We start from the raw sequence: 26114 nt of genomic DNA, 5'->3' as shown, positions 1-26114 counted from the left end.
AGTCCACAGGGATGGACACCCAAAAGAAATGGAACAAGACACCAAACAAGGACTCAGGGGAATTGTGACTTGTGTGGGCAGTGGGGGGAAGCAGCAGATCAAAATGGTAAGTAGCAGAAACTTGAGCAAAACTCCAGCAGTGGGTAGGGCATGGTACTTCAAACCTGTAATCCTAGCACTCAGGGAGGCTGAGGCAGGAGGATCGCTTGAGATCAGGAGTTCGAGACCAATCTGAGCATGAGGGAGACCCCATCTCTAGTAAAAACAGAAAAATGGGCTGGCATCGTGGCACAAGCCTGTAGTCCCAGATACTCGGGAGGCTGAGGCAGGAGGATCACTGGAGCCCAGGAGTTTGAGGTTGCTATAAGCTAGAGTGATGCCATGGCACTCTACCTTGGGCAACAGAGTGAGACTCTGTCTCAAAAAGAAAAACCATAAAAAGCCCTATAGCAATGATATTAGCAGCCAAATTAATACAGGGATTGCAGCAGGAATTTCAACTGGGCTCCAACTACAGCTGTTGGGATCATAGAGGCTACTAGAAAAACTAAATGAGAAAGTCAGTGAGATGTGCTGCTTAATTCCCTATCTGGATCTCCCACAGTTTCTTTTCTTTTTTTGCTTAGCAACAAAATATTTCTTGGGTAACTCAGTGTATTGCACAAAGTAATAATTTCCCCCTTCAACTCCATCTTCTTCCTCCCCCAATCCAGTCCCCAGAGAGTAATCATTAATAACAGTCTTACGTGCATCAAAACAAATTTTTTGTAGATTTGTTCTCCAAAGTGTTTGAAGTAATTCTTCTGATAAACAGTTTATCTGATCTATCTTCTGATCTACCTAGCCTTTCACCCATTTATTAAAGTGATGAATTCCTGTTTACCAACAAGAAATAGCATCTCTCTACCCCCAAGCCAGAAAGGTAGGCATAAAGGGGAAGGAAGCACTTTAAGGAAGTTTTCTGAGAAACTGAAACTTTCAAAAGGTGGAAACATTCTATTTCCCTTTTCAGAAAAAAACAAAACCTGGCACTGCTTTTTCACAGAGGGCTCAGATGTGAGAGCCATTTCCTCAGGCTGCGGACTCCTGAATAGATCAGGGCTCCTGGAACTTTCTCTTCAGCACCCAACCCTGTGAGATCTTTTAATTCCCAAGGTGAGTACTGCTTGCCTGGAGAGACCCAAGCCAAGCCTATTCGTCAGAAAGGATGCTCTCAGAAAGAGACCACAGAACTCTAAGATGAAAACCCACCCTGTGGCTATAGACCCTTCCAGATATACCAACTTTAGGCAGGAGAGGCTGAGGTGGGCATGTTGGGAACCATGCTCTTTATAAATGAATGAAACAGTGAAGAGAGCTGGCTCTTAGAGGGACTCACCTTGTAGCTGAGGCCAGGGGTTCAGGATTCCAGCCCAGGGATGAGAGACTTCTGGAGAGACGGGTGGAGGCTCTCAGAATTCTGGGGAAACAAACCTTCAGACAGGACAGGGGAGAAGCCACACCCTTATTGCGGAGAGATGCCTGTGAAGGGTCTTTATCAGTTATCCTGTTGGTTCATTTCTGTGAGAAGGGTTTTCTTGTTTTTCATCATGTACACAGTTTTGTTTTCAGGAGAAATCTAAGCTATACTGACTGGGAAGCTATGATCTAGCTGGATCTTTGAAGTTATTACTGCAAGTGTTTGTTTCAAAACTACATTTGGTTATTTTGTTTACCAACATTAATTCAAGCAGATACTTGCAAAAGCCCTGGGAAGTGAACTTGCTCAAGTTTCATGAGTTGCTTCCTCGACTCCTTTTGGAGATGGGGTGCAGATGAATGCAAGATATATGAACAATTCAGCAGGTGGATGAAGGAGAAATGTTTGCCACTGTGTGATAGGAAAACGTAAGACACCTATTTTCCTAGGTAACCTAAGCACAGGCAACACCTGGATATTTTCTAGTAGCAACTGGCATACTCCTTTTAACACTGTTAATGTGTGCTTATTACTTTGGCCATACAGAAAAGAGCCAATTAACTGAACTGCCCGATGCGTGTGTGAGCGACGCAGCACTGGAGACTGTGGCTGCAGCACTGAGGTGCGGGGGGGGGGGGGGGGGGGGGCGACGGACAAGGCATCTACTCCGGATTCAGTGACTGTGACTGTGACCATTACCAGAGCGGCTCTTCCCTCGGCGGGCGGGGTGCGGGCGGTCACTGGTGCCTGGGACCAGACAGCGCCTGCTCTGAGGACTTGGGACTCCTCGCTGTAGCGGGTCCCTTCTTCTTCGTAGATAGTTTTTGTCACAGCCCTACGTCTCCATTCCAGCCCTCCCCTTCCACCCTCCGCCCGGGCTTCCGGGGCTCGGATCCCTCCTGGCACACACGGGGGGACACACACAGGCGCACACGCGCCCGCCCCGCCCTCAGGACCCTGGCAGGCAGCAGGTGGACGCCCGGGGAAGGGGTTGGTGCGCGGAGGGGGGACCCCTGGGAGATGCTTCTAGAAGCCCAGCAGGAAGAGGGGGCGGGACCGGAAGGGGGCGCGGGGCGGCGCGGGTGCGCATGCGCTGGGCGGGGTCGTTTGTGGTGTGTGAGGTGCGTGGGTGTGATGTGCCGCGTGAGGTGTGAGGTGTGTGTGAGCTGTGTGTGTTATGGCGTTTCAGACGTGTATGTGATGTGTATGTGCCGTGTGTGTGTGAGATATTTGCGATGTCTCCCAGGTGTGTGACACGCAGGTGTGTGAACCTGAGGACTGTATAGAACGTGTGTGGGAGGGGTGTGTGAGAGGTGTGTACGTGTGTTTTGAGACTGATGTTAACCCTGGGCTTTCTCGAATTAAGAAAATGCCCTCCTGTTACTATTCTCAAATAATGCTTCTCTAGAATACTTTGGAAACGCTAACAAACAACTTTTGCTTGGGTAATTTTGACTTTCTGTTAATATTTCATGTGATATTTTATGTTAATTAAGTTTTTCTTGTATTGTACCATCTTGTATTTTTGGATAAACCCAACATGAGTGAATGCGGGTATGTATCTTTGTGCGTTTAATAAGAGCAATAAGAATACGCTTAAATAAGTACAAAGATAATATAACAAACAGTTGTTACTCCCAATTTTTGTTTCCCAATTATTCCAAATTGACAGCTGTTGGCATTTTGACATAGTTACTTAAACCCTTTCTTAAACTCAAGAAACAAAACATTGTAGATAAATTTGAAGTTCTCCTTGCCCCCATTACCATTGCCATTTCCATTTCCATTTTTGTCCTTTCCTCGGGGGCTGCCAATATCCTGAATTTATTGTATATCTTTACAGACTTTTTATTAACACAGTTTTACATAACACATATCCAGAGATAATGATCCCATTCTTGTGTGCACATGTTTACTTTATATAAATGGTATAATGCTATAAGTATACTTCTATAACTTAATTGTTTTACTCTACATTTTGTTTCTGATATCTATGTCTATGAGTTTGTGTTAGTTTATTCTCTTAATGTGGTTCATAGTGTCCCTTTAAATAAATATTACCACATTGTATTTCTCCATTCCATTATCAAGCTATTTCCAAGATTTGGTGTTTCCAACACTGCTAAAATGATCATTCTCGTCTCTTTGTCAACATCATTTTTTTACAAGGTATAAACCAAAATGTGGCATTGATGGGTTAGAGGTCCTATATGTTTTTAGTTTTACTAGACACTACCACATTCTCTCCACAGTGTTGCACTACTTCATACAGCTGCCAATAATGAACAAGAGTTCCAGTTTTTCTCCATCTTGATCAACACTTCATATTTCAAGGCTTACAGGTGTTTCTTATCCTAAAGGGAACAAAATGATATCCCATCTTTGTTTCCTTTACATTTCTCCAATTACTCCGAGGCTAAGCCTTCTTCTCCCTCTGTATGTTTGTTTATTGGTCAATTGTGTCTCTCTTCTGTAAATATCTATTCATTTCTTTTTCTCATATTCCTACTTGGTTGTTCATTTTCAACTTCTGATACAATTCCTTTCATTGTGTGTCACAAATATAAGCTTTTAGCCTGTACTTGTCTCTAAAACACTTTTTATTTTGAAATAATTATACATTAACAGGAAGTTTTAAAAGATAATAGAGAGAGGTCCTATGTACCTTCCACCCAGTTTTCCCCCATAGTTACACTTTACATAATTATACTACAACACCAAAACCAGGAAATTGACATTGGTGCAATGCATAGTTCTACTGTATATTTGTGTCCCCACCACTCCAATCAAGACAGAAAATAATCCCATCACCACAGAGATCTTCCTGCTATCCCTTTACTGTTACACCTGCCTATCGCCCCTGCCCCCACCATCCCTAACACCTGGCAACCACTAATGTGTATTCTCTCTCCTTAATTTTGTAATTTCTTTATTGTTTTTTGTCTTTAATTTTTTTAACTTTTTAATTTTTTTATTAGTATAAAAGTCATTGAGATGCAGAATAATTTTATAATTTCAAGAATGATATATAACTAGAATCATACAGTGTGTGATCCTTTGAGATTGACTCTTTTAACACAGCATCATGACCTTAAAATTGTGAACAGAAGACTGACAGGAGCCATAATACCTTATTCCTGACCGCCACTGTGTAGTTGCCCTGACTACAGGTTGAATTTGCTGATGCTTCAGGCAGAAACTGCTGCTGCTGTTTATGAAATACTTTAGGCTGACAATCGAACTATTCACAAAACTCTTTTTTTGGGGGGGGAGGTGGGTAGGATCTCGCTTTGTTGCCTGAGTGAGAGATCAGTGGCGTGCAACCTCAGGGCAGCAAACAAACAAAATGAAAAGTCTTAACCTTCTTAATTAACCAAATAATTGGTTTTTCCTTTTTTAAGTTTCTTTTCCTCTGACATGTATTATTCCTGTTATTTTGTGTTCCCTTGTGATCTAGTTTCTTTTCCAAATTCTTTAAATTTGTTTTTTTATTGTTTACATTTTGATACAAATCACTCTACTTGTGTCTTTCTCTCTAACCAATTGGGTATTTAGTGCTATGGATTTTTCTCCACATATGTTAAGCCTCGTCATGGTAATTTGACGTGACCTAAACCATAAACCGCTTGCAGGTAGATGATCACTGTACTTGGGATGTCCATGGTGAGTGCTCACTGAATGTTTACTGCACTGAAAAGTCAAAGAATGAACAGTTTTGATGGCATGCTTGCATGTATAATCAAGCAAAAGAGAAAAACCACAGTGCAGCTTACAGTGCAATTCTGAGTTTCTTTAGAGCCTCCTTCTCACCATGGGTCTGTTGAGTTTTATTGATTTGCTTGACTGCTACCAAATACAAGTTCTTTGAAATCATAAAGATGTCATCGATCCTTCTTTCTCTCCATTTGTCATATCAAACTCCTGCCCTGGCCGTCTTCATTTCCCACCCTATCCACTGAGAATGTATACTTCAAAAGTTTAACTACTTTTCCATCAATGTTCTAAATTCCTGTACCCCACTCTCCTTTTCAATTTTTTATGTTATGAACTATTTCAAACTTACAGAGAAATAAGAGGACAATGTAATGAACACTAATGTGTCTACCACTCAAATATAAAGGATGAGGTCATTTTAATAACCTACTGTGGAATCTTCTCAAATATGAACAAAGTAAAGAGAATGGGATTGTGAATTCCCAATGACCCATTACCCACTTTCAATGATCACAGATCTCTTGCCAATAAGAGGTGGCACAACCCACTCAGCTGCCCTAGCCAAAAACCATGTTAACTTAAGTTTAGTCCTTTTCCCTATTTCTATCTAGCCAATCACAGCACCTGCTAATTTCATTTCCTAAATATCTCTCAGATGTGCTCAATTCATTTCGTGGCCAACCCCATTACTGAGGCCCAGGCCACCACCATCTATTACTGGGTTATTGCATAAACCTCCCTAGTGGTTGGCTCCTCTCTGATCAGTTCTCCACCCTGAAGTGATAATGTGCTCTACCCCTTTAGAAAACTACACTACAGTGAAATTAACTCATCTGATGTACAGTTCTACAGATTTTAACACATGAATGGATTCTTATACTCACCACCACAATCAGGATACAGAACAGTTTCACCACCTCAAAAATCTCCATTGTGCTATCCCTTGATGACCACACCCTCTCCCTTCCACAACCCTTGACAACCACAGATCTGTTCTTTATCAGAAAGGTGTCTTCCTTAAATGTCTGTTCATATCACTCCCATCCTTAAAACCCTTTTCCGTCATCCCACTGATGTGCCCTTTTGTGTAGAGTTCCCTTTCACCATTCCCTCCTTGCCACCCATCCACTATCACTCTTGAGACCTGGCCAGACTGAACTGAAAGCTGAGTCTTTACTGCTTTAATACACCATTTTGATTCCTGATTCCAGATCTTTCCATATACTATTCGCTCAGATTATAATACTTTAATTTCTTCTGCCAGCCTCCTTTACTGGGCTCATTTGGATCTTAGCTTGACTCCCTTTCCTCCAGGAAGGCTTCCCTATTCATATTAGGTTGATTGTTGCTGTTAAGTGCTTCTCTTTTCAGAGTACTTATTACACATCACTGCAGTTGTATTATCCAGCCATGTTTCCTTCCAGACGATGAGCTCTGAGCAGCAGGGGCTATGCCCATCCTTGCTTTGCCATTGAATGTCTGGCCCCCAGCACGTTTAGGAACTCAGTAAATATGTTTGAATAAATTAATGAATGCATTTTGTGTGTACTTGCAATCTACTTCCTTATCAACCATCTTTTAATGGTTTCAGTTGCAGAATGAACACGAAAGAGTATAATTCATCTCTGGCGTTGGAATTGTCTTACCCAGACTTGGTCATCAACATAGGAGAAGTGACTCTTGGAGAAGGAAACAGAAAAAAGCTACAGAAAGCTCAGAGAGACCAAGAGAAGGCAAGAGTTACACAGGCTGTGTGTGCTTTATTAAACTCAGGAGGAGGAGTGATACGGATGGAAAAGGCCAACAAGGAGGAGCGTCCTGTGGAGTTCGGACTAGATTTAGAACAGTCTTTAAGAGACCTTATTGACTCCTCAAATTTGCAGGCTTTCTTTGAGTTCAATCAACCAGGAAGATGTTTTTACATTTTCGTTAAGTCTTGGAGCGGTCACCCTTTCGCTGAAGACAGTTCTGTGAGGCCCCCCATTTGCAGCCTGAGTTCTTCACTATACTGTCGATCTGGAACTTCTGTGCTTCCCATGGATTCAAGAGAGGCATTTGATTTCCTGAAGAAAAGGAAAGCAAAAATCTTGGGGAAAGAACCTTCTGGTGAATCTGTCAATGTTTTAAATCAAAACCTCAATAATTTGCATCCTGCTGACTTAGTATTCCAAAAAGACCATATTGAACATGGTGAAATCCTTCCTTTTCCTGAGTCTCAGTTCGTAGAGTTTAAACAATTCGGTACAAAACACATCCAAGAATATGTAAAAAGTATAATTCCACAGTACGTCTCAGGATTTGCAAACTCTGGAGGAGGCTACCTTTTTATAGGAGTGGATGATAACAGTAGGAGAGTCCTGGGATGTGCCAAAGAAAACGTTGACCTTAGGTCTTTGGAAAGTGTAATAGCAAAAGCAATTTCCACGTTGCCCGTTGTCCACTTTTGCTGTTCGGAACCAGGGGTGGAGTACCGCACCAAAATCATAAATGTATTTAAGGGAAGAGAGTTGTATGGTTATCTCTATGTGATTAAAGTGCAGCCATTCTGCTGCTCAGTGTTCTCAGGCAATCCCAAATCGTGGATGGTGAATGGCAAGGACATCTGCAGCCTGACAGCCAAGAAGTGGGTAGGCATGATGACAGGTCCCGAGCCAGGTAAGGGAAAGCAAGTGCCTCCCTCCATGTCCTCCTAGATCCTCTGTGACTCTGAGCTCATCACACCCACTCAAATTTACTTTCTTTAAATCTCCATGCTTTTCTTATATGGGAAGGATTTATTTGGTGAGAAAAAGCTAAAATTAGACATGTTGTGAATCACCATTCACAACAAAAGATTTAGTAAAGGGAAATTTGGAAATAGATTCCTTTATTAAAATCCTCTAATTGGAATGTGCTAGACCCTTATAATAACAATTTCCCTGTACCTCAGTTTAGCATGAGATCAACTCTGGAAGACAAGAGCCAGAATTAAGTGAGGTTCATTTCGTTTGGGTTAGTGGAGGTGCATGAGCAGGAATATAAATCACATGATGATTAGAATTTAAAAAGAGAGTATTTTAAGCATCACTACAATTCCAGGAAGGAGCTATTCAAACATGGAAGAGGGAGCATTATATTGGACAGGAAATCTCCATTCAAAATTCAAAAGAAGGGTTTTATAATGCTGCATCTTTCTGAAGGTTGACATAGGGTCAAGAGAGGGTGAAGTGTCTGACTTTGGGACCTGAATTGTACCATGTGAAGTGAAATTTAGGCACAGCTTTCAATGGTCTATTCTGGCAATGAGGGATGAAATCCTACAGGGTAAACTGTTCTTTCTTTCAGAGTTACTTTCAGACTTGGCCGAGGCTTTTGAATCTCAGCTGAACCTGTCCCACAGGCCTCCACTTTGCAGACCGGTGTATTCTAAGAAAGGTCTGGAATGTAAAGCAGATCTCCAACGACATTTGTTTCCAGGTACTAACTGCCAGTTTTTACATTAGAGAAAGGGAGATGATTTAATACAGTTGGTAAAAAAAAAAAAAAAAAAAAAAAAAATCCATGAAGGACTGTGTTCTGCAAATCCAAGTGTCAAAGTGACAGTGCCACAAGCCTCTTGGGGTTGAGTTTCAGGTACCCTTAGAAATCATCTAGCTTAGTGGTTGCCAAATCTAACTGATTATCAGAAATACTGTGGGAAGTAGTTAAACATGCAGATGTCCAGGTCTGCACCAAGAACTTATAAAGGTGTAATTTCCAGGGATGAGGCCTTGGCATGTGCATTTGAGCAAGCTTCTCAAATTTTTCTGATGCTCTGCTGAGTCTGGAAAATGCTCATCTGGTACGAGTGCAGGCAAACAAAGGGGCACTGTGGAATAATTCACTACTACTGGTCAGCTTTTCAGAGATGGAGGAATCATATCTGTAATAAGAATAAAAATGTTTTGCCTAATATAAAAACACAGAAAAACCACAAGCAATTTCTCTTGAAGGGGCTAGAGGGGGTGAGTCACCAGTGGCCCAGAGGAAGTGCAAAATAATCATTCAAGACCATGGACAGTGTTAGGTGACCTGTCTCCCCTTTACCCAAATATTTTTTAGCAAGATTTGTCTAGGACTTCCTAGTTACAAAAGGAAACCTAGATTTCTAGAGGAGGAAAATGGCTTACTTAACTTCATACATCAAACTTATTAAATGTGAGATCTGACAGTAGAACATAAAATACAAATGTCCTATGTATATTTAAACATTTATCAAGGGCCTGATAATTAATATACTAGGTCTGCCTTAGGCCTGTTTTTAACCAAATAGTTTTCTTATTTACCTGAGATCTTTGAGGCCATTAGATTATCAGAAAGGTTTTTTAACATTCCACAATAAGAATCTTAGAGACAAAGTAATTAAATACATACATGGTTTCACTTTCTCTGGGTCAATAAATTCCATTTTAGTTGACACATCTACTCTCCATGAGATACATAGAAGAGCAGCATCATTCAGTTCACCACATTTGTAGAGTGTGGTTTAAAGAGAGGTGCACCAGAAGGAATTTCTCCTAAATTGCACAGTTATTTTGGGGGTTTTAATCTGCCTGTTAAATATAAGATGTGATTCATAGAAAATAATAATGTAAACACATTTTTTAAAAGTTTTCTATTCTTTCCACATCTAGTGGCATCAGGACATTTGAGATATACTCCCGAATCCCTCTGGACGGAGCTATCCTCAGAGCATGAAGGGCTGGAGGAGTTAATAAATAGGCATATGCGTCCTTTCTCCCAGGGAATTTTGATCTTCTCCAGAAGCTGGGCTGTGGACCTGAACTTGCACAAGAAGGAAGGAGTCATCTGTGATGCTCTGCTGATAGCACAGAACAGCCCCCCCATTCTCTACACCATTCTCGGGGAGCAGGAGGCAGGGGGGCAGGGCTACTGCACCCGCACAGCCTTTGCTTTGAAGCAGAAGCTGGTGAACATGGGAGGCTACACCGGGAAGGTGTGTGTCATGGCCAAGGTCCTCTGCCTGAGTCCTCAGTGCACCACAGAGTGCTTGGAGGGTGCAGTCTCTCCGATAGATTACCCCGGGTCCTATAGCCTGGGAGACACCCAGCAAGTGGAAGCCTTGCTGCAGGCCCTCGTGATTGTCCTGCTCGGCTTCAGGTCTCTCCTGAGTGACCAGCTTGGCTGTGAGGTTCTAAATCTGCTCACAGCCCAACAGTATGAGCTATTCTCTACAAACCTCCGCAAGAACAGAGAGTTGTTTGTCTATGGCTTGCCTGGCTCAGGGAAGACAATCATGGCCATGAAGATCATGGAGAAGATCAGGAATGTGTTTCTCTGTGAGACACGTAGAATTCTCTACATCTGTGAGAACCAGCCGCTGAGAAACTTTGTCAGGTAAGCAGTTGGACCTTATGTCTGTAAGTGTTATTTAATTTGGCTTGATTTTAGCTACTAAGTCACCTGGTTCCTTGAGAATTAGGTGGTAAAGTGAGCTGTGGCAACAGACTGTGCAGGGCAGCACGATAGAGTAATTTTCTCCCTTTTTCTTAGAGAGAACCTGAGTGTGTCATTTTAATTTTCACAGTAACAAGAAGATCTGCCAGGCGGTGACCCGGAAAACTTTCATGACAAATGTCTTTGAAGATATTCAGCACATCATCATTGATGAAGCTCAGAATTTCCGCACCGAAGATGGAGATTGGTACAGGAAGGCAAAAACCATCATTCAGCGAGCAAAGGCTTGCCCAGGAATTCTCTGGATCTTTCTGGACTACTTCCAGACCAGCCACTTGAGTTGCAGTGGCCTCCCCCCTCTCTCAGACCAGAATTCAAAAGAAGAGCTCACCAGAGTGGTCCGCAATGCAGATGCAATAGGCAACTTCTTACAAGAAGAAATGCGAGTAATTAGAAATAATCCTCCACATAACATCCCCCCTGAGTCCTTGGAGATGCTTCTTGAAGCTGAATGGTCTCCCGGTATTCAGGGGTCCATAACAATTAAGACAAACTTGACGCTGCAGCAAATAGTGACCTACGTGGCAGAAACCTGCAACTTACTATTTAGAACAGGCTATTCTCAGAAGGACATTGCTGTGCTCGTCAGCACCGCGGCAGAAATGGAGCGATACAAGCATGAGCTCCTGAGAGCAATGAGGAAGAAAAGGATCGTGCAGCTGAGTGATGCATGTGACATGGTGGGTGATCACATAGTGTTGGACAGTGTCCGGCGATTCTCAGGCCTGGAAAGGAGCATAGTATTTGGAATCCATCCAAGAACACCTGAGTCAGCCATCTCACACAATATTCTGGTCTGTCTGGCTTCCAGGGCAAGACAACACCTGTATATCCTGTGGCATGGTGACTGTTAGGAAGAACTCCAAACCCACATGGGATGAGGCAATTGCTATGTAAACTTCTGTGAGTGAAAATCTGTTTGCTATTGGCAGAAACTTCCTTTTAGTTCAAAAGTCAGCTAGAGATTTGAGCACAGAATTTGGAACTCCTCCTCTCCTCTGGCTCTCCTTTCATGGGTTCCTCCCTCAACTCTTCTCAGCAATGATGGTTGCCCCACATTCTGTGCCCTGATTCTCCCAGCCAGAAAGATGGTGGTTTCCTATAGGAGCTTTAGGCACCCTGCACAATGCAGACCTGCACCCTGTAGTCTGGGTAAAAGCCATAAAAAAAGAAACTGTGGCTTTTCTTTGCATAGAGAGGGAATTCATAGCATGGGTTGAGAACAAAGATTAGGATACATTTGGATAAAAAGTTTATTTTACTTTTCAAGGGAGGAAAGGACAGGGCATGAGTCAAACAGAGGTATCTGCCCCAGTGTAGGGGGTCCTGGGTTTTTATTGGAATAAAGGGAAAAGAAGGGCTGGGCGTGGTGGCTCACACCTGTAATCCTAGCACTCTGACAGGCGGAAGCGGGCGGATTGCTCGAGGTCGGGAGTTCGAAACCAGCCTGAGCAAGAGCCAGACCCTGTCTCTACTGTAAATAGAAAGAAATTAATTGGCCAACTAATATACATAGAAAAAATTAGCCGGGCATGGTGGTGCATGCCTGTAGTCCCAGCTACTCCGGAGGCTGAGGCAGGAGGATTGCTTGAGCCCAGGAGTTTGAGGTTGCTGTGAGCTAGGTTGATGCCATGGTACTCACTCTAGCCTGGGCAACAAAGTGAGACTCTGTCTCAAAAGGAAGGGTGGGAAAGAAGAATAGTGATTGTTGTCAGTGACAGCAGAAGGCAGCTCTGAAGGGGCTGTGCTTGTTTTTGTTTTGTTTTTTGTTTTTTCTTTTTTTTCTTTCTCTTCTTTGTGAAGCTGGCTTATCAGTCACCCTTGAATTTGGTCTGGAGGGATGTGGGGGAGGGTCATGTTCCTTCTATCAGTTCAGTTCTTTTCAAATGCTGTGAAAACAAACTCTTAGGGTCTAGGTGGTTAATCTTAAGCAAAACAATTGAAGCCACAGGTGGTTCATCAAACAAAGGGGCCATGTGGGGCTGTGCTCTTTCTCTCTTGATTTCTATTAGATAGGGTTTTTTTTCTCTATTATTAATAATTTGTTAGCAATGCTGTCCTTTCACTTTTTTTGAAGTTTGGACTTTTTTTTGTAAAGTGACTCCATGTAGTTTGGGGTTTTCTAAAATTTTTGCAGAACATTTAGTTGTTATCTGCAGGAGGGTGGTTTGTTAGCACTTACTTGGCCATACCAGAAGTAAAACTTGTTTCCTGATTTCTTGACATTTCCCTTTGCTATATTCATTCAGGACCTGGATGATTACCAAGATAATTCAGTCCCTGAGCAGTGGGTCTTAAACATGTTGGCAAAACAAGGAGCATTGGTATAATTATTTAACCCTTTTAAATTGTAATCTGCATGCTTGTTTTCACAACAGCTCAAATCAAACCTTAATTGTGATAGTAAGCATTAATTGTCACTTTACAGATAAATTGTAGATCCAGAGAAAACAAACAGAAACCCGTTTTCTCTAGCTGTCAGTGGGACATAGTATTGGAGACCCAAATCTGGTTCTAAGTGTGTACAAGCCTTAAGGTGAACAGAACTAGGAAAGATATGGTCTTTAAGGCCGGGCGCGGTGGCTCACGCTTGTAATCCTAGCACTCTGGGAGGCCGAGGCGGGCGGATTGCTCAAGGTCAGGAGTTCAAAACCAGCCTGAGCGAGACCCCATCTCTACTATAAAAATAGAAAGAAATTAATTGGCCAACTAATATATATATATATAAAAAATTAGCCGGGCATGGTGGCTCGTGCCTGTAGTCCCAGCAACTCGGGAGGCTGAGGCAGTAGGATTGCTTAAGCCCAGGAGTTTGAGGTTGCTGTGAGCTAGGCTGACGCCACGGCACTCACTCTAGCCTAGGCAAGAAAGTGAGACTCTGTCTCAAAAAAAAAAAAAAAAAAATCACTGAGTTTCTGTGGCAATTTCTCAGCTTGGCTCTACATATTGTTATACAAAATACTTCATTTTAAAATCATTCTTGAACTCCAAATTGTGTTCCTTGACTTTCCTAGTTTAGTGGACCATTGTTAAGGACTGAATGTTGGTGCCCCACCCCCACCCCCAGATTCCCATGTTGAAACCTCAACACCCAGTGTCGAGATGGGACTGCCAAACAAGTAACTAAGGTCACATGAGGTCATAAGAGTGGGCCCCTTATGTGATAGGATTGGTGTCCTTATCAGAAGAGATGCCAGAGAGCTTGATTCCGCTACCCCTGTGCCCACAAACAGGAGGTCAGGTGAGCACACAGAGAGATGGCAGCCACCTACAAGCCAAGAGAAGGAGCCTCAGAGTGAACCCACCCTGCTAGAACCTTGATCTTGGACTTCTCAGCCTCCAGAACTGGGACACATATGTTTCTGTTGTTTAAGCCACCCATTCTGTGGTGTTTTGTTATTGTAGCCTGAGAATACAGCTATATAATGATTCTTCGAATGAAAACACTGATACTATATTAGAATAAAAACAGCAATACTGCTTAGTAAGGTATGAAAAAAGAAAAAATAAAAAATGTAAAAAAAAAAAAAACAGCAATACTGATATAATGCTAATGCACTTACTTATTTGCCTTTCAGTTCCTACAAAACATTCTTAAACACTTATCTAAATACTAACAAGAAGATATTTGGATTACTAATGGAAATTAAGATTATTACATGCCAAATATTCCATTTATTATTAATACCATACTACTGATACAGCCCCAATTGTTAGTTCGAACTTCTCTGCCTGTCTTTGTCCTGTGTCTGTTTACTCATGGAATTCCATTTATCCAGCTGTGAAATTATAGGCTTTTCTAACGTAAGTGAAATAGGACATATCAGCAAAATAAGAAGGAAAATATTTCTTGTTTCTTTCTGACTACATTAAATCAAATACAATGCAGCATGAAAAAACTCTTTGTAAATGTTGTTCCTAATGAATTAGTCTTGTAAGATCCCTGGATTTCGGAGTTGTTGCAATGTCTGTGAAAGTGATTCTGCACCTTTATGCTATCCTGGATTAAGCTTAAGCCCGTAATACAAAGCGAGACGACACAAGATCTGGAAAAGGGGCTACACATCTACTCGCCATCAAAATGGTACTGACTGACTAAAACTATGGTGTCCAAAAAACGGTAGTGTTCAACAGGAAGTTGGAGGGGGCGCGACCCACATCTTAAGGAAATGGCTAGCATTATGGGGGAAAAGGGGTTACCTCTATCCCTTTTTAGGGAGAGCTAAAGATATACATTGTAACCAAAATTCCTGGAAAAAAAAATCTGTACTCAGGAAGTGGGCAGGTGAAAGGGGGGAGGAGGGGAAGGGTATGTACTTACACGGTGGGTGCCATGCGCACCACCTGGAGACTGGAGATGCTAGAAGCTCTGGCATAGCGGGGTGGGGGAGGAGGGGCAGGGGCAAGATATGTAACCCTAACAATATCTGTACTCCCATAATATGAGGTAATAAAATAAATAAATAAAGTCTAATTCTGATTGGTTGTATCAGTTAATGATTTATTGACCTAGTAATAATATTTTTTAAAAATCTTATTTTTAAATGTATAAATCCCCATGAGTTTTTGTTAAGGCCAAAGAGGATTACTGATGCTTCCTTCTTGTTCCATATGAATGAGGAAAGGTTGAGCTTATATATCTGCTCCATTTCTGTTTTAAATAAAAAATTGAGAGTTAAGTGAAGTATTCCAAGAATGGAAAAACAAGCACCAGATATATTCTCCAGCAAACTGGTATTAACTGAGTAGCACCTAAGTGGACACATAGGTGCTACAGTAATAGGGTATTGGGCAGGTGGGAGGGGGGAGGGGGGCGGGTATATACATGCATAATGAGTGAGATGTGCAACATCTGGGGGATGGTCATGATGGAGACTCAGACTTTTGGGGGGAGGGGGGGAAATGGGCATTTATTGAAACCTTAAAATCTGTACCTCCACAATATGCCAAAATAAAAAAAATTGAGAGTTTATGCCTTATTAAACTGAAAAAAAAAATGGTACTGTGAAATAAAATGATTACATTGGGGGAAAGGGGAAGAGTGAGGCCAGGGACTCCATGATTGGGCCCAATATGAGACAGTAAAATGTGCAGTAAGATTAACCTTCAGTTGGGTTTAGCTGTGTGCCTGCCCATCCCTGCCTTCTGGCTCTCACCATCTGTGACCTACTTCATTTAAGGTCTGAAAACATACCTGCCCATTGTAAAAATAATGAAATAAAAATGAAATAAAATATTTTTTAAAAATTTAAATTAACTTTTTATTTTAAAGTAGTTTTAAAAACTTACAGAGGAGTTGCCATGATAGTCCAAAAACTTCCTGTACACCCCTCACTCAATTCCCTTTTTTATTACTGTGGTTCACTCGTCACATCTAAGAAACTAACCTTAGTATGTTACTATTAAGTGAACTCCACAATTTATTTGGATTTCCTAGTTGTCCACTAATGTCCTTTTTCTGTTCCAGGATCTTATCTAGGATACTACATTACATTTCGCAGTCATGGCTCCCCAAACTCCTCTGGTCCATGAGAGTTTTTCAGACTTGATTTTTGATGATCTGGACAGTCGTGAGGAGCAGTGTTTGGGTATTTTCTAGGATGCTTCTCAATTTGCGTGTGTCTGCTGTTTTTGTCGCATTTAAACTGGGGTTATAGGTTTTCAAAGGGGAGACCATAGGGGTGAAGTGTCATGCTCACACTCTAACAGTGGGGATTGAAGTGCCACCTTTGAGGGGGGAAGTATCGACATAAATCATTTTAAAATCTTCTTTATAGGAGGCATGTCTCTTCTCCCCCATTTACTTATTCTTTCAATCCTTTGCTTGTGCATATTTATTTAATAATTTGTGTTGTATTCCAGCACGATATTACTTATTCTGATACTCAAAATGTTCTCTTAATAGCCTTTGGGAGCCCTTTCATGTTGACTCCTGTGTCCCTTTCATATGCCCCCATCATTTCATTTTTTGAGCATCTGTTTCCTTCCTAGCACGACAAGATGCTCCAGGCCCATCTTGAATATTCTGGGCACCAGCGCTTGAATAAGCTGTTTCTCTAAGGAACTCTGGTTCCTTTTACTGCAGAATTTTATTAGAAACCTAGATTGTTGTTATTGTTGAATTAGTTGATATTGACTGTTGTGGCTTTTGCCAGATGTCACTGTATATGGCTGCACCGCCCAGTATGGCACACATTACCCACATGTGGCAAATAAGTACTTTCTATGAGATTAGTCCAAATTGAGATGAGATGTAAGGGTAAAGTATACACTGGGGTTCAAGAACTTAGTGGGGGCCGGGCGCTGTGGCTCACGCCTGTAATCCTAGCTCTTGGGAGGCCGAGGCGGGCGGATTGCTCAAGGTCAGGAGTTCAAAACCAGCCTGAGCAAGAGCGAGACCCCGTCTCTACTATAAATAGAAAGAAATTAATTGGCCAACTGATATATATAAAAAATTAGCCGGGCATGGTGGCGCATGCCTGTAGTCCCAGCTACTCGGGAGGCTGAGGCAGAAGGATCACTCAAGCCCAGGAGTTTGAGGTTGCTGTGAGCTAGGCTGACGCCACGGCACTCACTCTAGCCTGGACAACAAAGTGAGACTCTGTCTCAAAAAAAAAAAAAAAAAAAAAAAAAAAACTTAGTGGGAAAAAAGAATGGAAATACTGCATTAATCATTTTATATTGATTACATGTTGAAATGATAATATTTTGGAAAAATTAAATTGAATAAAATAAATTGTTCAAAGTAATTGTGTCTATTTATTTGTACTTTTTAAAATGTGCTTACTGTGAAATTTAAAATTACACATGTAGATTGCAGTATATTTCTGTTGCCAGTACTGACATACGGATTATTAAAAGAGGTCTGCTCATTGTTAAAATGAATCTGCTCATCGTTAAACTAATTATCAGGGATTCTCAACAGAGTGGGCAGGGAAGTGGACTGTGCTCTCCAAGGGACATAATACCTGGAGAGATTTCTGTGTATTGATGGTACCTAATGGGTAGAGGCCAGGAGTACTGCTAAGCACCCTGCAGTGTATAGGATAGCCCCCACAACCAAGAATTTCCAGCCCCAAATCTCAATTGTGCCAAAGCTGACATACCCTAAACTACAGGAAGAATGAGTGTAGGTCTAGCTTCCTTAAATAAGTATTTCCAGGTTAGAGGGGTAGAACTGGTTAGAGTTTTAATGTGATCAAAGTGAGGAAGTGTTTTGCTTTATGACAATTAAGTCCTGATGGACTGAGTGTTCCTTTACCGCTAGTCACCTGGTAAATGGAATGAAGAATCCTAGAGGAGTCAATGCCCCCAACAGAGACCTCAACCTTTTTGATGTTGAAGTGATACATTTGCAAAAGCTGTTTATTTGTTGTTAAGTGGTAGTCATATGCCCAGGACAACTCTGGGAAGAGTTTCCTTTGAAAGATAGCCTATCTTCAGAGGTTATTAGAAAATAAAGGCATAAATGTCCTTCAAATTCTATGTTCCTATATTGATCAGTTTCAGCAGATAGCTAAGTGCTTATATAACTCTAATTGAGGAGTCTCTAAGAATGCGAGTGGGAAGAAAGGAAATTAAGCCAAAATCTCTAATTCTTTAAATATGCTAACTCTTTTTTTTTTCGGCATATTATGGGGGTACAGATTTTAAGGTTTCAATAAATGCCCATGTTCCCCCCATGTTCCCCCTCCCCCCACAAGTCTGAGTCTCCATCATGACCATCCCCCAGATGGTGCACATCTCACTCATTATGTATGTATATACCCACCCCCTCCCCCCTCTCACCTGTCCAATACCCTATTACTGTAGTACCTATGTGACCACTTAGGTGCTGTTCAGTTAATACCAATTTGCTGGTGAGTATATGTGGTGCTTGTTTTTCCATTCTTGGGAAACTTCACTTAATAGTATGGGTTCCAGCTCTAACCAGGAAAATATAAGATGTGCTATGTCACCATTGTTTCTTAGAGCTGAATAGTACTCCATGGTATACATATACCACATTTTATTAATCCATTCTTGGATTGATGGGCACTTGGGCTGTTTCCACAGCCTTGCAATTATGAATTGTGTTGCTATAAACATTCGAGTGCAGGTGTCTTTTTTGTAGCGTGTCATTGGATCTTTTGGGTAGATGCCCAGCAATGGGATTGCTGGATCAAATGGTAGATTCACTTGTATCGCTTTAAGGTATCTCCATATTGCTTTCCACAGAGGTTGAACTAGTTTGCAGTCCCACCAGCAGTGTAGGTTCCCACATTTGGGGAAATCGCAGGGGTCAGCACATCCGGAGTGCAATGGATAAGCCTCGCCCTGGGAAAACCACCTTTGTGATCATGGTATCTCCCCTGCCAGGTAGGTATAAATATGCTAACTCTTTAAGACACTCCATAGTAATCCTATAGACATAACTCTCTAAAACTTGCTCAAATATCTTAAATGCATTAAAGAATTTAATCTTCAAAACTTTGAATCTTATGTTTTCTACTTGAAAACACTACAAATAAGACATAAAGTTAAAAGTAAATATTAGTCAGAATAAAATAAATGTAAATGCAAATAAGTAATAAAGTTTAAAAATATTCTGTCTTTCTCACATAAGCCATTTCTCTCTCTAAAAAATTCGAGTTGAAAAATAGGAAAATCTGACTCCAGAACTATGGCGTCAGTGCTGATAAAGAAGCAGAACTTTCAAATTATTAATAATTTTAGGGCAGAAATTAGTAGTAACTAAAGAATTTAAGAATCCATTCTTCACTAAGACTTCTAATGAATATTTAGTGGGTTTTAATATTATTTGGCAAAAAAATGCAAGAGAATCGAATTTAATGCTTCTAATTGAGGAATCTGCTTTGTTAAAATTGTTTCATGAATTCAATTCAAGGTATACAAAATGGCATTTTATCTTGCTTCTGATTTTCCACAGTGTGAAATACAGGTGCAGAGAAGGCATTCTCAAGATTTCTGGATTGCTTTGGAACTTCCAAAATAGCTACACTCTGCTACCAGTTCAGAGGAGAGTATTTACTGCTCTAAACAAGACAGTATGAGAATGTAAATGTGTCCTTTGGCTAAGTTGGGTTATAAGGGAAATGGCAGGTTCATTTCTGTACAGCTGGTTTTTGATAACCTCAGAAAACCCAGCAAATTATGTGCTTCCACAATGCTATTCTGTTTATACCATCAGAGTAAAATTTTAAGCCATCCTATTTCTCTTTGAAAACATTTTGAGCGTCCAGTAACTTATTGCTGAATGGTGACCAGCAGCACAGTGTGAGTGCTGGCAAGGACAGGAAACACTATTACCACAGAGACAGAGATGCCAAGCACACTCTGTGAACCCAGTCTGGGAGTGAGGCAGACTCGGTGTTCCACCTGGAACCTTCCAGAGACAAGGGAGGGAAGGAGGGGTGGTGGGGGGCGGAGCAGGGGAAAGGGGAAGGGGGAAGAGAGAAGGGACAGGGAGGAAGGGAGACAGGGAGGAATACACAGGACTCAATTGCAGTAGTATTTCATTTCCTCAGGTGGGTAGTGGATACAGGGGTGGTGGCATAGTTTTTTGTACGTCTGAAATATTTCATAGTAAAATTGTTTTTAGAGACAAGGTCTGGCTCTGTCACCCAGGCTGGAGTGCGGTGTCGTCAGCCTAGCTCACAACAACCTCAAACTGCTGGGCTCAAGCGATCCTCCTGCTTCAGCCTCTGGAGTAGCTGGGACTACAGGTGTGCACTACCACGCCCCTGCTAATTTTTAAATTTTTTGGTAGAGGCAGGGTCTGACTACGTTGCCCACGATGGTCTCCAACTCCTGGACTCAAGCGATCCTCCCGCTTGGGCCTTGGGCCTTGAAAAGTGCTGCGATTACAGGCATGAGCCACTGCAGCAGGCCTATGATAAACATGTAGGAATTATTCCTAAACTCATTCCCCCGGGGCTACAGGCGCGGTGTTGCCAGGACCTTCCCACTGTAACCGGACGCGTCCTTACTTCCCTGAATTGCTCCCTTCCCCCTCGGTGACAGCCGCTCCAGGGGTGACCTCACTCTGCCAGGGGACCTCAGGAACTGCCTCGGTTTCTAGGCGGGAAATTTAAATGTGTTCCAGACTTGTTGGTACTCTTCAGGTTTTGTTGGTTTTGTTTTTTTGATATGTTTTGCAAAAATGAGCTTTCTCTTGCCTCTGTCCCTAACTCTGGGAGCCTCGGATCCTCCCCGCGTCCTGGCAGGTCTAGGGGTACTCAGCCTGACTAGTGGTGAGTGAGCGAGAAGGCCAGCGCCCCCGGGGTCAGCGCACAGCCTAGTCCTGGTTCGCCCAGGAAATGGGTGGGTGGGCACCAATCCCCACAGCGGGCCAGCCTTGGCTCCACTCACAGCGGGGGAACAGGAGGTAGGGCGGTGGGCGCGGGCTACAGCTTCTGCGCCCCGCTCTCCACCCCACTGGGAGCTAAGGAAAGCGCTGAGACAGAAGATAGGAGTCGCGGGAGTCTCTGGTTCCCGCGCCAGGGGCTTTGCGTTGGGGAATTGCCTTGGCCTCTGGGTTCCGGACAGAAGCGCCCAACTGGGCACAGAGACCTCGCCTTCAAGGAGACATGACGAATCCACCAAGCCTGCGGTCTGTTTTCTTTATAGGCTTACTTTTAAAAAACAGCTGTATTGAGCTGTGATCTTCATGCATTAAACTGCACACGTTTAACATGCACAAAAATATGATGCATTTTAACACACATGTAAACCCTTGAAACCATCACCACATTTAAGAGGATGAATGTACCAGGGCCCATGAGGGTAAGGAGAGTGAGTCGCTAGTCTCCAGTGCAAAATTATAGGGGGAACCAAAAAAAAAACCTTCCCTGTAGTGAAGATAAACAATATTTTAAAAATCAAAACGAATACAACAATCCATGACGAATAAAATATAAAAATGTTAAATAAAGACAAGACCTGACCTGCATTTGGACAATCCTCCATCGCTATTCTCCCCTTTGTTAGTCCTCCTCCCACCTCCCAGAAGTCCTCCCTTCTCCAGCTTGCTTTCTCCTCCGTCCTAAATAGGCAACTATAAATTATCTGTTTCTGGATTCTCTTCTGTTTCATTAGTCTGATTTATTCTTGTGCCATGTCACTTTGCTATAATATTAGAGCATTATTGTTCTTCAAGATTGTTTGGCTGTTCTTACCTTATTGCATTGACAGGACACAGGGCTCCCTGTCATCTTCAATATCAGCCATTGGGGTGGCACAGAGCAGGTGGTTAGAATGGGTTAGTGTTACTTATTCAACAGTGTTTAGACTAAATTCTCCAAGTAAGAGACAAAGATTATTAGATTATATTAAACACACACACACACACGATAGGAATGCCCAGATAACAACTATATGTTTCTGATTTTTTGGAGGGGGGAGAGGCATTAAAAGAAAAACACCCAAACCCAAACCCACAAACTATTTCCCATGCTCTTGAGCAGTTAGATATAGCTTGTTCCCAAGGTACGGCCAATGGATATAATTGGAAGTTAATGTATACAATTTTCCCATTGTGCCCTTAAAAAGAAAGGTGTGACTTCTCTTTCTTTTCTGCTAGCTGAAATGTGAACAAGATGCCAGAATCTGGTACTGCCTTCTTGCAGCAGAGGTTGGTGTGATAAATTGTAATGTGGTTCAGTAAGCTTGGCGTCCCCTCCCAGAAGCAGATCATCTTCTCTGCCCCATTGGTGTCGGGCGTGGCAATGTGACTTGATATGACCCATGATATGTAAGCAGACATAATGTGTGCTACTTCTGAGCAGAATTGTTAAGTGTCACTGAGTGGTTCTGCCATGTTGTCTTTTCCTTCCGATATATTATAAGATGGGCAATGACCCAGATTCAGCTGGGTCCTGGAATGAAAACGATGAAGAGTAGAGCCAGATTGGATCCACAACAGACATGGAGTTTAAGCAAGATGTTAACATGTGTTTCCCAAATTATACCCAACACCTGGCCCTACTGTTAGCAAAATGTAGTAAAGTCTTGAGCATAATGAAAGGTGAATATTTAAAATTAGGTATTAGATGTCATGTGTCCAGAGTTGTTTGACCGTAGATGATCCTGATGGCCTTATCTCTCTCGATACCTGTGCCTCCTTCTACTTCCATCTTTTTCTGACATCTTTGCAAGCAAGTAGCAGACATGATACTAACTTACCTCTAAATACTTCAGTGGTGGGTGTTTCCTAAAAATAAGAAAATTCACAGTATCATCATCAAAAATCAGGAAATTAACACTGATACAATAATATTATCCAATCTATAGACTGTACTTGAATTTTATCAATTGTCCCACAAATGTCCTTATGGCAAAGAAAATAAACCTCTGATCTAAGGTTTGATCTAGAATCAGACATTGCATTTAACTTTCATTTCTTTTAAATTTCATTTAATGTGGAACCATTTCTGTCTTTGTCTCATATGCTTGCCACTGTTGAAGAGGATAAACCTATTATCTTGCAGAATATCTCTGAATTTGGGTCATCTCATGTTCCTCATGATAAGATTTAGGTTATGCATTTTGGCAAGAGCACCATGGATGGGCTATTATGTCCTTCTCAGTGCATGATATCCAAAGACATATTTATATTTATGTTTTTATTCTACCAGAATTGATTTTGGAGTGAGGGATGCAAATTAATTTTAATTTTTATGGGAACATGAGATTTCTCAGCACAATTTATAAGAATCTCTCCTCTCTCCACTGATTTGCAATGCCAACTCTGTCCTAGATTATCCATTAAACAAGTGAATCAATTATAGGCTCTATATGTTATTCCATTGCTGCTCTTTTTGTCTAACTACTATTACTTTATAGTAAAATTTGGTATCTGTACACACCCTGTTTTAGAAGTGTCTTGGCTCTTAGATATAAACTTATAATCAGAACTTTCATGGAACTTATGTCAAATTCCATGAAAATACTGTTGGGATTTAAAATGGAACTCAATAGATCTACTAATCAATTTGGAGAGAATTGATGTCTTTCATATATTGAGTCTTCCAATGCACAGACGTGATATATGACTTAACGTATTTATTTATCTACTTTCAATAAAGTCTTATAAACTTTCCCATAAACAGCTTTCAGATCTTGTCTTAATTTTTTTCCTCTCGACACTCATAGCAGCTGCCATATGTTCCTTCAAAGACCCTTCCATTTGTTCCTCCAGCCCTAGGGGTAGCGGCTCCTGGCTGTAGTTACCTCCATAAAACCTTGGTGTTACCTCTCTGCCTTTTCCATTATCTAATTTAAAAGTATGTAACACTGATACAATAATATTATCCAATCTATAGACTGTACTTGAATTTTATCAATTGTCCCACAAATGTCCTTATGGCAAAGAGAACAAAAATAGTTCTCTATTTTAAAGTCTCTCTCTTCAAAATAACTGGTCTTCTGACAGGACCTTGACTAGTACAGAAATTATTCTCTAGAGTGATCCCAGAAGATGGACCCCCAAGCATGGGATTTTAGTATTGTTTGGTTGTGTCTTTGGGTATCAGCCTTTCATTTAACATTGTACTGGAAGTCCTGGCCAATGCAATCATGCAAGAAAGGGAATAAGAAAAAAGTATGTAGATTAGAAAAGAAGAAATACAACTGTCATTAGGCACATTTGATATCATTATATTCTTAGAGCACCTAAAAGAATATAGAGATCAATCATGAAAGTTAACTTAAAAAGCTTAGTAAAGTTGTTGTATGTTTATACAATTCGTATGTTTATAAAGCAAAAACAAGTAAAACTTAAAATTTTTGTAAAAATAGAAAGAAAATAAGAGGCACAAGAAAAACTCCTTTATTGGCTTGTTATCTATATATTTTTGTTCCAATTTTTTTTTTACCGGTAGCTTTAGGGGTTAAAATATGCCTCTTCAACTTATCACAGTTAAATGATATTATATGACTTCATACATAATGAAAGAATTTTAAAGCAATATATGCTTATTTTTCCCTTCCATCCTTTGTACTGTCATTATCACAATTTTTATTTCTACATTATAAGCACCAGAATACATAGTTTTTCTTTAAACTATCTTTTTGTATGTTTGTTTGTTTGAGAAGGGGTCTTGCTCTGTTGCCCAGGCTAGAGTGCAGTGGCATGATCATAGCTCACTGCAGCCTCCGACTCTTGGGCTCAGGGGATTCTCCTTCGTTACCCTCTCAAGTCTTTGGGACTACGGATGTGCACCACCATGTCCTATGAATTTTTTAGCTTTTTGTTGAGATGGGGTCTCACTATGTTGCTCAGCCTGGTCTCCAACTCCTGGTGTTGGGTGATGCTCCTGCCTTGGCCTCCCCAAGTGCTGGGATTATAGCCGTGAGCCACCATATTTGCCCTAAACCATCATTTTAAAAATAATTTTTAACAGTGAGAAAGAGCATCTTTTGTATTTATCTGCGTAGTTACTATCTTTGGTGCTCCTTGCTCTTTTGTGTAGGTCTGAGTTCCATTCTGGATCCTTTTCCTTCAACCTAAAGAAAACTTCCATGAACGTTTTTGGTACGACAGACCTGCTGGTGACAAATTCCCTAAGATTTTTTTTTTTTTTGTCTGAAAAGGTCATTATTTTGTCTCCATTTGCAAGGACTTTTTTTTTTCTCCATGGTTACAGAATTCTAGACTGACAGTGTTTTCCTTCGGCGCTTTGTACATGGTTCTCCACTAGATACAGGTTTGTACAAAGAATCTGTAAACAACATTTTAGAGGAAAGTGGAGAACCTTAAATATGATGACATGAAGATTTATTGAAGTGGAAAGAGGGAGGTCATTGAAAAACAGCAGGTTATGAAATAGTATGTACATTATGCTCTCATTTTAATAAAAATATGTTACTTATACATATGTGTAATGTGTATGTATGTGTGTACTTATATAGATCATATACATATATAGATTATATATGTAGACACATACCTATGATCTGGAAAGTTGTATACAATAAGGCGTTAACAGTGGTCAGCAGTAACCTCTGAGGGGAAGGACTGTTAGGCATTTTATTTTCTCACTTTCGCTTACACTGGAGTTTGGCTGTCGACCCAGAATTAACCTCATTAATCGCTGCTCCTGCCCTTGGGCTACTCGTCGCCAGCAGAAGCTGGGCCTTCCGGGAGCGACGCTACCGGGCCAAGCATAGTGAGTTACCAAATCCAAATATTCACACAAAACTTGGCATTGCGCGGAAAGTCTGTGGCAGGGCAGACGATCCGAAAGCAGGCTGGCTTTCGCGGCACACAAGCAGGCTGACGGCGACCAGGGTTGACCGGAGCACAGCGCCAGGTCTCCAGCGGGCGCAGAGCAGCCCCGCCTCGGCCGCCCAGCCCGGGTGAGCCGGCCTCAAACCGACCGCGGGCGGCCCCGCGCACCTGCAGCACGTTGGCGGGGGATCCGGGACGAACGCGGAGGCTCGGACT

At 41.6% G+C, this 26114-nt stretch overlaps 2 protein-coding genes and 1 pseudogene across 2 annotated transcripts in view; 2 read left to right on the top strand and 1 right to left on the bottom strand.

The window, feature by feature from the left end:
- Nucleotides 1–26114, top strand: part of NLE1 (notchless homolog 1) — a 350374-nt gene that overhangs the window by 225809 nt on the left and 98451 nt on the right. The window lies entirely within an intron of this gene.
- Nucleotides 1017–12348, top strand: LOC105883866 (schlafen family member 13-like). The gene is made up of 5 exons (XM_012787413.3): nt 1017–1155; nt 6765–7828; nt 8498–8629; nt 9826–10549; nt 10740–12348. The coding sequence occupies exons 2-5, from the start codon at nt 6772–6774 to the stop codon at nt 11521–11523; spliced, it is 2697 nt and encodes an 898-aa protein (XP_012642867.2). The 5' UTR covers nt 1017–1155; nt 6765–6771; the 3' UTR covers nt 11524–12348.
- On the bottom strand, nt 18910–19035 carry LOC142862200 (uncharacterized; annotated as a pseudogene).

The sequence above is a fragment of the Microcebus murinus genome, chromosome 18 (assembly GCF_040939455.1).
Source record: "Microcebus murinus isolate Inina chromosome 18, M.murinus_Inina_mat1.0, whole genome shotgun sequence".
Classification (NCBI taxonomy): Eukaryota; Metazoa; Chordata; class Mammalia; order Primates; family Cheirogaleidae; genus Microcebus; species Microcebus murinus.
The sequence above is the reverse complement of the archived record's forward strand: the minus strand, read 5'-3'. Positions and strand labels throughout refer to the sequence as shown.

Coding starts and splice junctions, on each gene's coding strand:
- LOC105883866 (XM_012787413.3), top strand. CDS start 6,772: ATGAACACGAAAGAGTATAATTCATCTCTGGCGTTGGAATTGTCTTAC. Junction 7,829..8,497: donor GATGACAGGTCCCGAGCCAG/GTAAGGGAAAGC, acceptor TCTTTCTTTCAG/AGTTACTTTCAGACTTGGCC. Junction 8,630..9,825: donor CCAACGACATTTGTTTCCAG/GTACTAACTGCC, acceptor TTCCACATCTAG/TGGCATCAGGACATTTGAGA.